This window comes from Pituophis catenifer, unplaced genomic scaffold (assembly GCF_029215685.1).
Source record: "Pituophis catenifer annectens isolate HBS135680 unplaced genomic scaffold, rPitCat1.0.hap2 SCAF_1, whole genome shotgun sequence".
Classification (NCBI taxonomy): Eukaryota; Metazoa; Chordata; class Lepidosauria; order Squamata; family Colubridae; genus Pituophis; species Pituophis catenifer.
The window spans coordinates 60,063,669-60,076,722 of NW_027256881.1; the positions used below are offsets into that span (position 1 = coordinate 60,063,669).

Here is a 13,054-nt window from a genome sequence, read left to right on the forward strand (position 1 = left end):
TTCCTAACCCTCTCAACCGCTGCAGCATGATACCATGGTCGATGGTATCAAAAGCCGCTGAGAGATCTAATAGGACTAGGACAGAGGAGCAACCCCTGTCCCGAGCCCTCCAGAGATCATCCACCAACGCGACCAATGCCGTTTCTGTGCTGTACCCCTGCCTGAAGCCCGACTGGCACGGGTCCAGATAGGTAGCTTCATCCAGGTGTCGGGGAAGCTGTCGTGCCACCACGCTCTCAACAACCTTCGCCACAAAACGAAGGTTGGAGCCCGGACGGTAGTTGGCTAATTCAGCCGGGTCCAGGGAAGGCTTCTTGAGGAGGGGCCTCACTACCGCCTCTTTCAAGGCTACAGGAAAGGCACCCTTGCTTAGAGAAGCAGTTATAATCCCCTGGAGCCAGCCTCGTGTAACCTCCCGGGAGGCCAGTACCAACCAGGAGGGACACGGGTCCAATAAACACGTGGCGGCACTAATCTTACCCAGAACCCTGTCCACATCCTCGGGAGCCACAGGATCAAACTCCTCCCAGATAACATTCTCAAGACCTGCCCTCGTCTCCTCCCGTGGACTCATCCAATCGGAGTCCAAGCCATCCCGAATCCGAGCGACTTTATCGTGCAGGAATTGCACAAAATCCTCAGCACGACCCTGCAAGGGATCTGATTCAGGTCTGTCTCCAATAGAAGGGAATGCATATACAGTATCTTAGGGTTGAACTGTGGAGTTCTTGCTGCTCTCTTAGCTTAGCTGTTTGCTCGCAGACGTTTCATTACCCACGTAGGTAACATAATCATCACTCATACTGATGATTCTATCTAACTGGGTAATGAAACATCTGCAAACAAACCACCAAGCTCAGAGAGTTTGATATGACACAAGAACTCAACAAAGCCTATGTGTCATATCATCCTTACATCATACATATCCCCGAGCAGTGTAAAATAGAAGTTAAAAATAAAGACACAGTAAAGACAAAAGCAGTCTTAAAATATTATTTAAGCTATTAAATAATTGGCCTCAACTAAAAAAAAAATTTCACAATAACAGAATAAACCACATAAGGAAACTACAAATACTTACAAGGGTTATGCAAGTTCACAAAAGCCTCAGAGAAAAAAAACGAACAAGAAAGGAGAACTCATATGTGGTTCTTGAAAAAAGTCCTAGTATCAGACTGACAAGGTAAAAAAGCTTTCCCGATTGTCAAATATTTGCTAAATTTGCAGCAACTCCAAGGTTTAGATACCTGGTTCTATCCAATGCTAGGAAAAAAAATTCGAAAGAGTGACCCATAGCAGATACCAAAAATGATCCTTGTCAGGACAGTAGGGAACCAACAGATGGCCACAACTGTTATTTTGGTGGCTCAGCAGACTAAAGCAAGAAAGAGCCTTGGTGGCGCAGCAGACTAAAGCTGCCTGCAATTACTGCAAGTTCAAATCTCACCAGGCTCAAGGTTGACTCAGCCTTCCATCCTTCCGAGGTAGGTAAAATGAGGCCCCGGTTTGTGGGGGCAATAAGCTGACTTTGTATAAAATAGAACACCATGGGGGTGGGGGGTTCAAAAGCCCTACTAAGCAGGTATATACAAAAGTATGAAGGCTATTGCTTAACGCATTGTAAGCCGTCCTGAGTCTCCAGAGAAGGGCGGCATATAAATTGAACCAATAAATAAATAAATAAATAAATTTAGTGACACCTGACTTAGTGTTTAGCAAATAGTATGCTCTGCATTCACATGACATGGGTGTACTTGTTCATGAGTGAAACAACACCATTTTGTCTCATTATAGAATTACTGTACCTGTCTTGGGGAATACTGCCTGTCATAACGGCACTTTAGAATTGTTTTACGTCGCTTTTGGTCACCTAAAAAAGGAAATAAAGGGGAAGAGAAAAATAATTAATTTAAGAGGAAGAAATAGGATAAGTCAAGAAATAAGATTAAGAAATAATCAGAATGGAAATTATGTAAAGAAGTACAATAAATACAATATATGTTGGTTTAAAGGGGGTGGGGGGACAAGATTTCTCAGCCTAGTTGGGCCAGTAATACTCCTAGATATTCTCAGCTAACTTTCCTCCCTTTAAGTAGTTTGGCACACTTACAAACAAGACTGTAAATATTTATTTATATTTTTTTATTTCTAAGAAAGTTTCTGAGTTAAGTCAGACTCAGAGGCTGTGTAAGAAAAGAGAGGTTATGCTTAGGAGTGATGCTTTGCATTAGACAACAAAGTTTTGAAAAGTAATCAAAAATAAAATGAATCAGGTGGCTCAAACCCTGACAAGTTCCAAAAGAGTTATGGTATTTATGATCACAAACAAAGGCTTTAACGTACTGATAGTTTATGTGCTGAGAAATACTTTGGAATTACCCACAGTAATAAAGATAACAAAATTTAAACACTGTAATTTTAGAAAATATATACTTCACTGTGCACGTACTGATGTCAAAAAATGTAGTATGGACCTAATTTTTGCTTAAACCTTCAGTGGTTAATAAATTGCTTACAATATATTATCATTTATACCAGTAGTGGGTTTCAATTTTCTTTGCTATTGGTTTGCTATTGGTAGCGCTCGCTCACTTTGTGAGGACACGATGCTTCTGCGCATGCGCAGAGCGCTTTTGATGACATCCGGGTATGTGGGCAGAGCCCCCCGCCGCTGCTGCTACCAGTTTGTCCGAACCAGGGTGAACCAGTAGCAACCCATCACTGATTTATACCATGAGATTGAGGGGTGGGGACTTTCCATTTTAAGAAAATGAAACCAAATTAAATCGTCTAAGGTTCTCCTAAATTAGTTTAATTGCTCTGTCTCAATACCTGATTTTAATGTTCTAGAACTGTCTGATTTTGGTACTGAGGAGAATTTGTCAGTTTTATTAACTAGTTGAAAAGGCCTCACTATTGGAACACCAAACGGTTCTGGGCTATTCACACGGAAAACATGACATCAAAACCTAGGATCTGGGACCTTGTATACATAGTAACATGGAACAACAACTAATATTGTCAGAGTTTCCTAGAAATATGACAAAATGGCTCTTAATTGGGATTTTAAATTTTATAGACTTGGGGGTTTTAAATTGGGAAGCTAATGATTTAATTCTTTTTAATTATCTTAACTTTTGTATTGTATGTTTTTTAATTTTGGCTGTTCACCGCCCTGAGTCCCTTCTGGGAGAAGGGCGGTATACAAATTAAATAAACAAACAAATAAATAAAATGTACCACACAGAAAAATATCTAGGCTATACTGCTTGTGTAACCAGGTTGGGGCCACATCATTCTGGAGATTATCTATCTATGTGGTTACTACGAATCAACACCAATGTGATAGCACATAATCCTGTTTATACCCTGGTTGTATACTGAAGGAAGCAAATGCTAAATGTTCTTGTTGATCTTATTTTAGGCAGAGAATTACCCATGAGAAGGTAACAGAACCAAGTAGTACTTTCTATGCTTCAGAATAAAGTTTAGGCGCTGGAGAGTTGATCTAGGGGCTCCCATCAGAGCAGGGTCTGAAATATCATAACTGGTCAGGAAGTTCAGTAAGTAAATATGGATTTCCCTACTCCCATATAGGACTGAAAGTTCAGCACCATAAAAGATGCTGAGTCTAGCATTAGATGGGATTGAGAAAGCTCATCAATGTCAGGAACATAGGAAGGATTAGCAAGGCTACAACATCATCTGTTCTGAAATTTAAAACCATTATTTCTGCCTCTTTCTTCCTATTAAAGAGGACAGAATCTACAGTTACTAAGTCCCCTTTATTATTTCAACTTGGGGAATTAAGAATTCCTTTCCATCAATGCTTTCCAGAATAAAATAAAAAGTAGGGCCTAAAAATTCAGAAAAAAAGAAAAAAAAGAAGAGCCTGGTTTAGCTCAACAGACAGAAGCACTGTAATTTAACACCAGCTGTCTGCAATTAAAGTAAGATCGAATCTCGCCAGGCTCAAGGTTGACTCAGCCTTCCATCCTTTCTAAGGTAGGTAAATTGAGGACCCAGTTTGTGGGGGCAATAAACTGACTTTGTATAAATATACAAAAGTATGAAGGCTATTGCTTAACGCACTGTAAGCTGCCCTGAGTCTCCAGAGAAGGGCGGCATATAAATCAAATTAAAAAAAAATGCAAAAAAAAAAAAGAGTACATTTTTAATAAGCAATCAAGCCAATTTTGCAATCCTGTGCCTATAAATTTGACTGTCCTTATTCAAATGCACTGTATCCTATACTCATCCCTACTGAACATCATCTTGCTGAATCTGATCTATTACTCAGAAGTATTGAAGTCATTTAAGACGTTAGTCAATCCTCTCAAACGTGGCATATCTAGAAATTAAAAAAACAACCACCCTTTATTCCATCCTGTAGTTGAGATTAGTTAAAATAACACAGAGTCATTCTTTTCTAAGAACTGGGAGACACCATTGTTTGACAATCTTTTCTAGTGCTAGAATGTAAGCAAGCAAAAAAGTGGGAAAGTTCTTTACCTCTAAAGGAGTGAGAATAAAGGAAGATGAAAGGGAAGCTAATCAGGAACAGATAAATAAGAAACATTTAACAGTTAAGAATATCTCGCCAATAAATCTTACCCAAATCTTGTTTTTCTCTATTCTGACAATACTGCAACTTACACAACTTTCTTCGGAATGAATTTTTAAAAGTGCCAAAAACAACCAGGAAATCCATTGTCACCAGTTTCCACAAGCATCCTTCCCTAACTGTGCAGGGTTCTGGATATATGCCCATAACAACCTGTCACTCTGTATAATGGATAGTTTAAATATTTATTGTCTATTATATAGCTAAACTCTGCTTACAACATTTGCTGGCATATTCCTTTATCAAATTATTATCTCATTTATTTTTGAGATGCCAGCAGAACTATGGCAGTTCCTGCAAAAACTGCTTCCAAGAGTTACTGCCAACTATTTTCTCTGAACTGGAAAGTAGTTGTTATGCAAAAACATCCTCAAAAATAGCGGAGGTGAATCATATGAAATCTTTGATAAATGTGAACTTATTTGGGCATTGGACAGCCCCGGATCTCTGCTCCTTCCGTCAAGGCCTGAAGACTTGGTTACTCCAATGAATGGGCTGATTCTGATCCTTGGGTTTTTATTATTTTAATCTGGTTTTAGTGAGTTTTTATTATTGTATGTTTTTAATCTGTGTTCGCCGCCCTGAATCCTTCGGGAGAAGGACAGCATATAAATTCTGTAAAATAAAATAAATAAATAAATAAATAAATGTTGTCCCCTTCTTTATATATTGCAATGTGTTCCATGTGAATCAACTCTTTTACATATCTCATCCATATCCTTTCTCAAATATTTCTTCTATCCCTGTAGGTCATTTCAAAGAAAAAAAAAATATCCCAGAGCATAGCTTATCCAATTGTGAATGTAACATCACTACAAATGTGAAGCATTCTTCACCACTGAGTAACACTGAGTTATGTTACCACCAACTGTGGTGATTCAGTTAATGATTATCACAAAAATGTCATAAAATTGGGTCCAGTACTTCAAGTTATGACTATAACTACTTACAAGCAGAAATCTGATCCCAACTGTGGTTATAAATCAAGGATTACCTGTAGAATTGAGGAGGTTGGAAAGGTGGAAGAAGATTATAATCCATCAGAGAAGTAGACCTCAAATGCAAATAAGAGACCCAAAGCAAACAGATGCCTTGCACAATGAAGCATGAGAGAATTCCAGTCATTAGATAAATGGCTGGAATAGTGGACTGAACCAGGGGTGAAATGCTACTGGTTCTGTCCGGTTCGCCTGAACTGGTAGTAAAAAAGGCTTTTAAAAGTTTTTTTTAAAAAACTTGGAGAACCGGTAGTAATAAATGCTTTAAAAAAGTTTTTTAAAAAAGGCTCCGATGATTACAGCTGTGGTGCGCGATTGTCAGAGCCTTTTTTTTTTACTTTTTTAAAGCATTTTTTACAACCTATTTGGCGAATAGGTTGTAAAAAAATGCTTTTAAAATAAAAAAAAAAAGGCTCTGAAGATCGCACGCCACAGCTGATCCCCCCTCATGCACTGTTCTACTTACCCCATGCCTCCTTTTGGTGTGCACGCACACACACCTTGCATTTGGAGCATGGTGCGCACTGTGCATGCATTGCGCAGCGCACATTTGGTGCACAGCGCGCATGCGCAGCCAGCAAACCAGTAGTAAACCAGTTCAGATTTCACCACTGGACTGAACTCAAGCAGAATTAAAAACCCTGGATAAGAATACGAGAAAAGCAATGACAATGAATGTACTTAATCAATGCAGCAATGTTGACAGATTCTACTTGCCAAGGAAAACAGGTGAGCATGGAATGTTGCAAGTACACCAAACAGTTGAAAAAGAAAAAAAGGGCATTGGAAGAATATCTAAAGGTTAGTGAAGAAGATGCACAGAAGCAAGTGCAGTACTGTAGGATAACTTACTAAATGCTGGAGAGCGCCTAAACTGGCCTACAAGAAAGACCAAATGAAAAATAATAAAGAGATGTGGCAAGGCATAGTATTGCATGGCCAGTACATTAAAAAAAAGTAGCAGGTAAAATGGATAACAACAAGACTTGGGAATGGCTAAGAGCAGGAACGTTGAAGAAAGAGTCAGAGGGAATCATTCGGAGTGCACAAGACCAACCTTTAGGAACAAATGCATACAAAGCCAGAACTGGAAAGAAAGCAACAGGCAGCAATTGCAATTTTTGCAAAGAAGCTGAAGAAACAGTGGACCACCTAATTAGCTGCTGCAAGAAGATTTGCACAAACTGATTACAAACAATGGCATGGCAAAGTAGTATCAATGGTGTATCGAAATATCTGCAAGAAATACCGTTTACCTGCAAGCAAGAACTAGTGGAACCACAAAATAGATGAAGTAATCAAAAATGAAGAAGATAAAGAGCTTTTGGACTTTAGAATTCAAGCAGACAAGCATCTGTCACATACTACCCAGGTTTAACCAGTGGTAATAAGACAGACAAAAAAGTTAGTATAATGACAGTACCTAGAGACAGTAGAATACAACAGAAAGAACTGGTGAAGATCACAAAATATAAGGACCTATAGCAAATAGAATGACTATGGCAAAAGAAAGCCATAGTTATTAGGCACCTCGGGTGCAATCCCAAGACATCAAGAGCTTTGGATTTCATCATCATTCACAAAATTACCATTGGTCAATTGCAAAAGGCAGCTTTACCTGGAACAGCTTACATCCTGCAATATTTTTGACATCTTCTAACAGCAACATTTGCTATCCCAGATCCTTGGGAAGGACTCGAAGGGTGGATAAAAATGCCAAATCCAGTCTAATGCATCTCTCTGACTGTACAACCAACCATAATAATAAATCATCTTGATTCCTAAGAATATTCTTAGTCAGAAGATGGAACTGCAGATCACAAAACCAGCCATGATATTCACAGATGATCACAGGAATGGCACAGTTTATTTCAGATATCAATTAGACGTATTTTAGTGGGGTAAAATTTATTAAAAATATTTATAAACTGTCCATAAAATGTAAAGGAGACAGGAGTTTTGTATTCTGAACTGAAGATATTATGAAAAAGATTGGCTTAAAATAAGTTACAATCATAATTAAAAATGATAGTGTACAAAGATATATATATATATATCCCATATTTGAATTAAAAGTGTGCTAAAAGTATCTGCCATATGTCATTTCTTAAACTTCTTTAAAATTTCTCGCTGTTATGAAGCATATAAATATCAAATATATCAATAATGGGAATCCAATTAGTTGTTTGGATCCTAAACTGATATATAAACTATAATAACGCAAATAAAACAAGTTGGATATGGGCTGACTCCAAATGTATGAATTTTAAAATTCAGTACTGTACAATTCCATCGTTTGTCTTAGTCTGAAACATCTACAGAGCAGTTTGAATACATGAGATGCAAGCTACTTTGTATAACTACTCATTCCTGGTCATTACTTATCAATAGAGCCATATTACCCAAGTATAATCGTAGAGCGAAGTCTTACATGTAATTTATCTGGGATCAAGTTCCAGTGAAAACAACTAGGACTTACTTTTCAGCAGACACGGGTGAAATTATGTTATGGAAAACTTTTGTACCATTTTAAAACACTTCGACCTTTGATAAACATTTATCTACCTTAACACATTGCAAACCCCAACCAACAACATTAGGCAAGCAGTTCAATCAGTAGTTACACACTAACGGGACTTCTTTACTTTTCCCTTTTTATGTTTATGCTCCTGCTTCACTTGTTTGTTCCTGAAATATGGAAATACCATCATTTTGTCTGAAAGGAGCCTCAAAGGATCTTCAAAGATCTTGGAACTTGGCCTTTCCTGTCTCTTTCTCCCTTCCTTCCTTCCTTCCCCTGTATTTTCTAAGCTGATATTCTCTGCTCTAGAGCTATCATAGTTGCCTTCACTGACATCATTCTAAAGTTTGTTGGGGAAAACACACAATAAAAGTAAAGGAAAGCAGCACAGGAAGAATTTTATAACAATTGCTTTGTTTGACAATTGGGACTCATCTTCATTTTAGGTAAATTAACCTATAACATACCGTATTTTTTTGGACTATAAAATGCACCTAAATTTACAGGAGGAAAACAAGAAAAAAATAGTTTTTAGCCTCTGTGCATCGGATTTTTGTCCTTCCAGGCCCCCAGAAGCACTCTGCAGTGCTTCGCATGGGCTGTTTTTGCCAAAAATGGGCCCGTTTTCGCCAAAAACGTAGCCATTTTTGGCCTGCAGAGTGCTTCTTGGGGCCGGGGAGGGCAAAAACGTGACACGCAGAGGGCTTGGGAGCAGTGGTGAAATGTAAAATTTGTTACTACCGGTTCTGTGGGCGTGGCTTGGTGGTGGTGGTGATAATATGACTGAGTGGGCGTGGCCAACTTTTTTTTTTTTTTAACTTTTAAAACCATTTTTTCTACAACCTCTTTGGCTGAAGAGGTTGTAAAAAAAATGCTTTTAAAGCCTCTGATGATCCAGCTGACTTGCCTGATCGGCAGAGGCTTTTTTTCCTTTTAAAAACATTTTTTCTATAATCACTTCGGCCGAAGAGGTTGTAGAAAAAATGTTTTTAAAAGCCTCTGATGATCCCAGCTGAGCCACGCGATCATCAGAGGCTTTTTTTTTTTTTTACTTTTAAAAGCATTTTTTCAGCCAAAGAGGTTGTAGAAAAAATGTTTTTAAAAATAAAAAAAAAGCCTCTGATGATTGTGCGGCTCAGCTGGGCAATGGGGGGGGGCGGGATTTTTGCTACTGGTTCTCCATTGCCTCCATCACTACCGGATCGGGCGATCCGGTCTGAACCGGGAGCATTTCACCCCTGCTTGGGAGCCTAAAATGGACCCATTTTTGACTAAAACAGGCTGTGTGGAGAACTGCAGAGTGCTTCTGGGGCCGGGGAGGGTGAAAATGCAATGCGTGGAGGGTTTGGGAGGCCAAAAACACCTGTTTTCTGTCTATATAACACTCCTATAAGATGCTCCTAAAGTTTCACCCACTTTTAGGGGGAAAAACCATGCATCTTATACTCCGAAAAATACGGTACATTATGTCAAGACACTCCCTTTAGTTTGCTGATATTCAAAGAGACACAAACACACAGCTATATCAAAGAACAGTTGCTTCACAAAGAGCTTAATCCTGTACCTATCTAGCTCAAAGTTAGCCTTTCAAATCTATTGTCAGAGATGACTGAATTCCAAACTAACCATCATAACATGGTCAACGTTTGGAACATCATGGATATGTCGGGCTTTAATTTCTGTAGGTTTCCAGCTTGCATGTAGGTAATCCACCAAATGAGAGGGAACTATTTGACTAAAACTCAAACTGTGTTCATCTTTTTTTTTTCTTGATAGCCTCCATATGCAGCTATTATCTTCTGAAGTGTAAACACCGGAGCAACCAGTGAGAACAGCTTCTAAATGAAATGGATGTAAAAAGAAGGTACTGTTTTGTTACAAAGCAGAATACTGCATTATAACTGATACATGGAATTGGGGGAAGTTGTCTAAAGCAGGGGTCCCCAACCCCTGGGCCACGACCCAGTACCAGGCCCATTTGGAACCAGGCTGCGGAAATGACAAGCATGCACAGCTCTACTTGTGCGAGCGGTGACCACACATGCAGCTCCATGTGTAAAAGCGGAGAGAAGTGCAGCTCTATTTGTGTGAGTAGGGGGCGCGTGTGCTCGCTGCTTGTCCAAATGGAGCTGCGTGCATGTGTGCTTGCCCACTGCTTGCACGGAACCATCTGTTGTGGTCCTCCAGGAGCCTGTGGAGCTGGCAGTGGGGTCGGACATTGAGGAGGCTGGGGAGGAACATGGGCCAGTCCTGGAGTCTGGGGAAGGCCTGGACGAGGGCTCTGCATCGGAGGTAGAGATGGGGCCAGCGCCGTCTGGGAGTGATGTGTGGACTCCGGAGCCCCCAGAGTCAGACAGCAGAGAGGCAGAGGAATAGGAGTGCACACATGCACAGAGCTGCCAGAAGGCAAGAGCAGCTAAAGCAAAAGGGACGACTTGGGAGATGATTGGCTCCTCCCATAAGGCTTAAAAGAGAAACAAAGGCACTTGGGGCTTTTGCAGGAAAGTAACGTTGCTAACTCTGTTTCCAGTCAGCATCTCGTTTGTTTCTGAACTCCGTGGGGCTTTGCCAGGCCTTTGGCAGGGTGTCAAAGAAAATAAAGATTGGTGATTATCCTGAAGGACTTCTTCCGAAGGACTTTTTTTGCAACTAATTGGGACTCAGCTGAGAATGAATGTAATTCTCAGCTGTTACAATAAAATAGGGGTTTTTTTGCATTAAATGTATATTGTAATGACTCAATAAGCCTAGGTCACAACACCATCCCTTCCTTACTGCCAGTCCATAAGTTGAATTTATTTAGCACCTAATAATTGCAAGTATAGATAAATCTATACAGAAAAATGGATTGAATGATCATCCCTTTACTAGTGCAGAAAAACTTATTTTCATTAGCCATGAAAATTGACCCCATTACTGACGTTTTCACTGCAATCTTATAAGATCTAGCATTGTAAATGACAGCAATATTCAATAAAAACATTTTTGTGATTATTTCCTTACTTACAATGATTTAAATTCACTGAGCTAATGCAACCATGTACATCCACTAAAACTTCATTTATAGCCAGCAAGGATTAGATACTAGTAAAAGGAATTAATGAAAGAGTAAATCAGAAACTCAGAGCAATTTTTACTTAACTGTTTAGATTTAAGTATAACTAAAAGGAAAAAAAATTACAACAACATAAAATTTAAATTAATCTCATAGGGAAAGAGATTTGTCCTTTCTGCTGATATAAACTGTGGGTGCCACACTGAAAATATCAAAGTTGTTACACCAACTGCCAGGCTGGCTCATTTATCATTAATATGTTATTGTTATATGCTGGGCCAGTTTGCATGGGCTCATTACCTTTACACCTACATATAAACATTCAGAATAGGCCTTCGGATATTTATATTCTTTCCCTTAGAAAGGTATAAACTTAAGAGCCTCTGGACATTATAATCATGTTGACATTATAATCATGTTATAAACATTATAATCAAGTCAACACCCAATTTTTCAGGAAGCGGCTATTCCTCAATCTTCAAAAGGTCTCTGCCACACCAAATATCAACTGGAGCCAGATTTCCCTTAGAAACAACAGCCAATATCCAAAAGACTAATTGGTTGTTTGTACCCTTCTCCCAGACCTCTAGTTCTATACACATTCATCCATCAGAGAAGTAATTCTACCCACCGACAGTTCTACACAAGATAATTCAGTGTCTGAAATTAATAACATCCGTAATTAGACCTTACTAGCCAAGCAAATGGTAAGGGTCTTTTTTCACGTTGTCTAACTTTTATCATCTAAAGCAGGGGTCTCCAACCTTGGCAACTTTAAGACTTGTGGACTTCAACTCCCAGAAATCCTCAGCCAGCTTTGAATTCCGAGAGTTGAAGTCCACAAGTCTTAAAGTTGCCAAGGTTGGAGACCCCTGATCTAAAATAATCCCATTTCTAATTCTGCTTCTTTCAGACACTACACAAAGGAGTCAAATAATATCTTCAAATCTCAGAGAGGGTGGACAGGATTAGGCATAAATATCGGTATATACAACTCCACCCCTCTGACCTTAGCCCCTCTAATCTTAAAATAACATTGAAATAAAACCTATGCAGAGTTCAGGGAAGCCTCTGCACAGGCTACATGCGCTAAGAGTCCTGCAGAATGCCTTTGAGGAATCAACAGATTTGGTATCTAAGCTGAACCACCTGCTCTTGACAGGGTCCATGGGATAGATTACTAACAAGTGCCCCTTTGAGAAGGCACAACCCAAAAAAGCAGACACTGATAATTTTAGGCATCACGTAATACCTTCTCTGCTAGATTGCCAGAAAGAACCATGATTTGCTCAAAGTTACCTAGTGTAGATCAGAAATCCTATTAATCACCCTGTAAAATCAATTTTTAATTAAGATCTCAAATAGAAGGATGTATATTCCTATGGGTGGCAATTCTAAACCATGCCGGTACACTTGAATATACAGTCATTGGTATGACACATCAGTCATTGGTGCTATAAAATACACTTTATGAAGTCAAAGAATAATAGATTTGAAAGGGTCTTTAAGGTTATCTAGTCCAACTTCCTGCTCAGTGCAGGGTCCATGTCTCACAGAAGGAGAGTCTCTGAAGACCTCTACTAAAGGCAAATTCACATCATGTGGCAGACTGTTTCACTGGCTCACAGCTCATATTGTCAGGACATTCCTCCTGAGTCTCCTTCTTGCCGTTTTAAGGCACTGATTCAGGTCTTTCTCTGGCACAATAGAAACTGTCTGTTCCTTCGCGTATGTGAAAACCCTTCAGATATCTGAAGATTGTTATATATTCCTCCCTAGTCAGCTTTTTTTTGTAGTAGTGGGGTCATGTAAGAGAGGCTGGAGTAAGTTAAGGACATTCTCCTGAAATCATTAGC

The 13,054-nt window shown here is 39.3% G+C and overlaps 1 protein-coding gene across 5 annotated transcripts in view; it reads right to left on the reverse strand.

Moving 5' to 3' along the window:
- The window catches only part of SLC29A1 (solute carrier family 29 member 1 (Augustine blood group)), an 89,947-nt gene that overhangs the window by 27,035 nt on the left and 49,858 nt on the right, over positions 1-13,054 (reverse strand). For 4 of the 5 annotated variants that reach the window (XM_070932467.1, XM_070932464.1, XM_070932468.1 and 1 more), the window contains one exon: positions 1,806-1,870. In XM_070932467.1, coding sequence (XP_070788568.1) covers positions 1,806-1,831 — 26 coding nt within the window. In that variant the 5' untranslated portion in view covers positions 1,832-1,870. Of the gene's footprint in view, positions 1-1,805; positions 1,871-8,024; positions 8,092-13,054 lie in introns of those variants that run through there. The other variant, XM_070932469.1, reaches the window with a different exon arrangement.